General features: G+C 46.8%; 1 protein-coding gene across 2 annotated transcripts in view; it reads right to left on the reverse strand.

Moving 5' to 3' along the window:
- CMTM6 (CKLF like MARVEL transmembrane domain containing 6) overlaps positions 1-2,685 on the reverse strand; it is a 22,318-nt gene extending 19,633 nt beyond the window's left edge. For both annotated transcript variants that reach the window (XM_023513898.1, XM_023513894.1), the window contains exon 1: positions 2,463-2,685. In XM_023513898.1, the coding sequence (XP_023369666.1) occupies positions 2,463-2,600 (138 nt within the window). In that variant the 5' untranslated portion in view covers positions 2,601-2,685. The remainder of the gene's footprint in view (positions 1-2,462) is intronic.
- Positions 2,686-2,693: the final 8 nt, after the last annotated feature.

Consider the following 2,693-nt stretch of genomic DNA (forward strand, 5'->3'; position numbering starts at 1 on the left):
GTGAAACGGTACAGAACTATAGTTTACAAAACTATAATAAGGTAATGAGACATTTTACTTTACCTTTGCCACCTTTGATTAAAAAGAAAAAATAAAGGCAACCAAAACATGAGATTTCACAAGTAGCAAAACAATCCAGATGATGTCTTTTTAAGGGCAAGAATACTTCAGATGAATATTCTGTTCTAAAGCGTTCTAGTCATTCACATAGAAACATTTTAGCTTTACTGCAGAGAAATATAGCTGGTACCTAACAATCAGGAGAGAGGAGACAAGAAGAGCAGAAGAAAGCACTTCTGGGTAGAAGTAACAGCTCGTACAAGGAAACAGTGGCAAAAGACATTTGATTGACTGGTAAAAATTTAAAAGTGGGGTCTGGACATGGTGGCTTTGACCTGTAATCCCAGCACACTGGGAGGCCAAGGTGAGAGGATGGCTTGAAGGCAGGAGTTTGAGACCGGCCTGAACAAGAGCAAAACCCCATCTCTACAAAAAATAGAAAAATTAGCCAGAGGTGGTTTGCCTGTGGTACCAGCTATTTGGGGAGGTAGCTTAAAGCAGGAGGATTGTTTAAGCCCAGGAGTTTGAGGTTACAATGAATTATGATCACACCACTGACCACACTCCAGCCCAAAAGACATAGTGAGACCCAGTCTAAAAAAAAAAAAAAAGACAAAAAAATATTAAGGCACCAGAGTCTGGACTGGGAAGTTGAAGAAATAGAAAGGGCCAAACTCTCTTGGTTCCATAAGCTATAAGTAGTAGTATCACTTGCTTCCAAGTGATTTTCCAATCACCCCCAGATGTGATCATTTTGGTGGCTCTACACCAGTGCCAGTTTTCGGACTGTTTTTCTATTCAGTAAAAGTAGGTCATCTGAGTTCTAAGAACTTAAATTCTGATCATCTGAGTTGTAAGAATTTAAGTTCTTAGGCAGGTGCTGTGGCTCATTATCTGTACTCCTAGCACTCCAAGAGGCTGAGGCAGGAGGATCAATGGAATTCTAGACTATCCTGAGCGAGAGGGAGACCTGTCTCTAATAAAAACAGAAAAATTAGAATGGTGGGTCTTCTAGTGGGCACCTGAGTCCCAGGTACTCAGAAGCTGAGGTAGGAGGACTGCTTGAAATCAGGAATTGGAGATTTCTGTGAGCTAGGCTGACACCATGGCACTCTAGCCTGGGGAACAGAGTGATGCTGTCTCCAAAACAGAAAAAAGAATTAAGATTCTTCCCAAGGAAACCAATGAGCTATTTTTTACTTAAGATGGTTAAAAAAAAAAAAAAAAAGCACAACCAAACAAAACAAAATTGGTCAGACATGGTGGTTCATGCCTATAGTCCTAACGCTTTGGGAGGCCAAGATGGGAGGATCATGTGAGGCCCAGAGTTCAAGATTAGCGTGAGCAACATAACAGACCTCATCTCTACAAAATATAGAAAAATAAGCTGAGCGTAGTGGTACCCGCTTTCTAGTCCCACTACTTGGGAGGCTGAGGGCAGGAGAATCCCCTGAGCCCAAGAGTCTGAGGTTGCAGAAAGCTATGATGATGCTACTGCACCCCAGCTCCAGCAACAGACCCTGTCTCAAACTAAAATAAAATAAATAATACAAAACCCATAAACATTCTAAGCATTATGATTTTTCCCAAACTGTCCTCTTCCAGAAAATGCTGCTCATCAGTGGTTGAAAGCAGTTCAACAGGTGCTCACAACACGAATGGAAACTGAATTAAAATGTAAATCTCAAAGATGCTTTGATATTTTCACTAAAAGGTTTATGGCACTTTAATTCTTTAAAATAAACCGAAACTCAATGAAATGGAAAGAGAAGCTTACCATTCTCTAGTTCTGCTACCTGCGCGTACACACAAAGAGCTGTCCTCCTGACTTTCTACCTCGCACACATTGCTCATTCAGAAATAATTCTTTTTCTATCAATACAAAACTTCTGAAAGACAATTCACTGGATACACACACATCTCAAAGCCACGCGTGGTATCGGAAGCTTTCGTCCAAATTAAACTGCTCCATGGGGTAGTACCAGGAAAACCGCAAAAGCCGAGAAAGATAAACAGAAAACACTTCGGTCTAAATATAGTCACTCTGAGCGATAAGGCAGAGCACCAGCTAGAAGAGAGGAAGGCTACACAGGATGAGCGAAAGAAGCCTAAGGGTCTTCTCTGTCGCATTTCTTGGGCGCGCCGTACTCGCTCCGCGGCCCCAGGGGTCCTCGGGGACTCGGGTGGGGAGAGAGCAGGGGACCAGCGGCCGCCCGGCGGAAAGGGGGAGGGTAACGCCCCCTTCCCTGGGCGGAGGAAGGGAACTGGGAGTGGGGAAACCGCGGCTCACTGAAACACCGGGTCAAGAAACCCCTCGGCAGCCGCCCACGCCCGCAGGCCCCTGGCTCCAGGGCTCGACCGGCTCCCAGGCTCGGGCTCGCCCTCCCCGGCCGCGGACTCACCAGCTGCAAGCCTTTGAGAACATGCCGGTACCAAACGAGCCGCCCCGGGAAGAAGCAGGCAGCGAGGCCGCTCCGGGGGCCTCTGACGGGGCCCGGGTCCTCCTCCGTGGTGGGGCTGTACACCGCTCCGTTCTCCATCGCCCAAGGCCTGGGAACGCGGCGGCCGCAGCAGGAACGTAGCTGACTTGGCCGATTTCGCGGACTCCAGAAGTCCCCCAAGCCCAGAAAGGC

Source organism: Otolemur garnettii, unplaced genomic scaffold (genome assembly GCF_000181295.1).
Source record: "Otolemur garnettii isolate 467f Iridium unplaced genomic scaffold, OtoGar3 scaffold00002, whole genome shotgun sequence".
Taxonomy (NCBI): domain Eukaryota; kingdom Metazoa; phylum Chordata; class Mammalia; order Primates; family Galagidae; genus Otolemur; species Otolemur garnettii.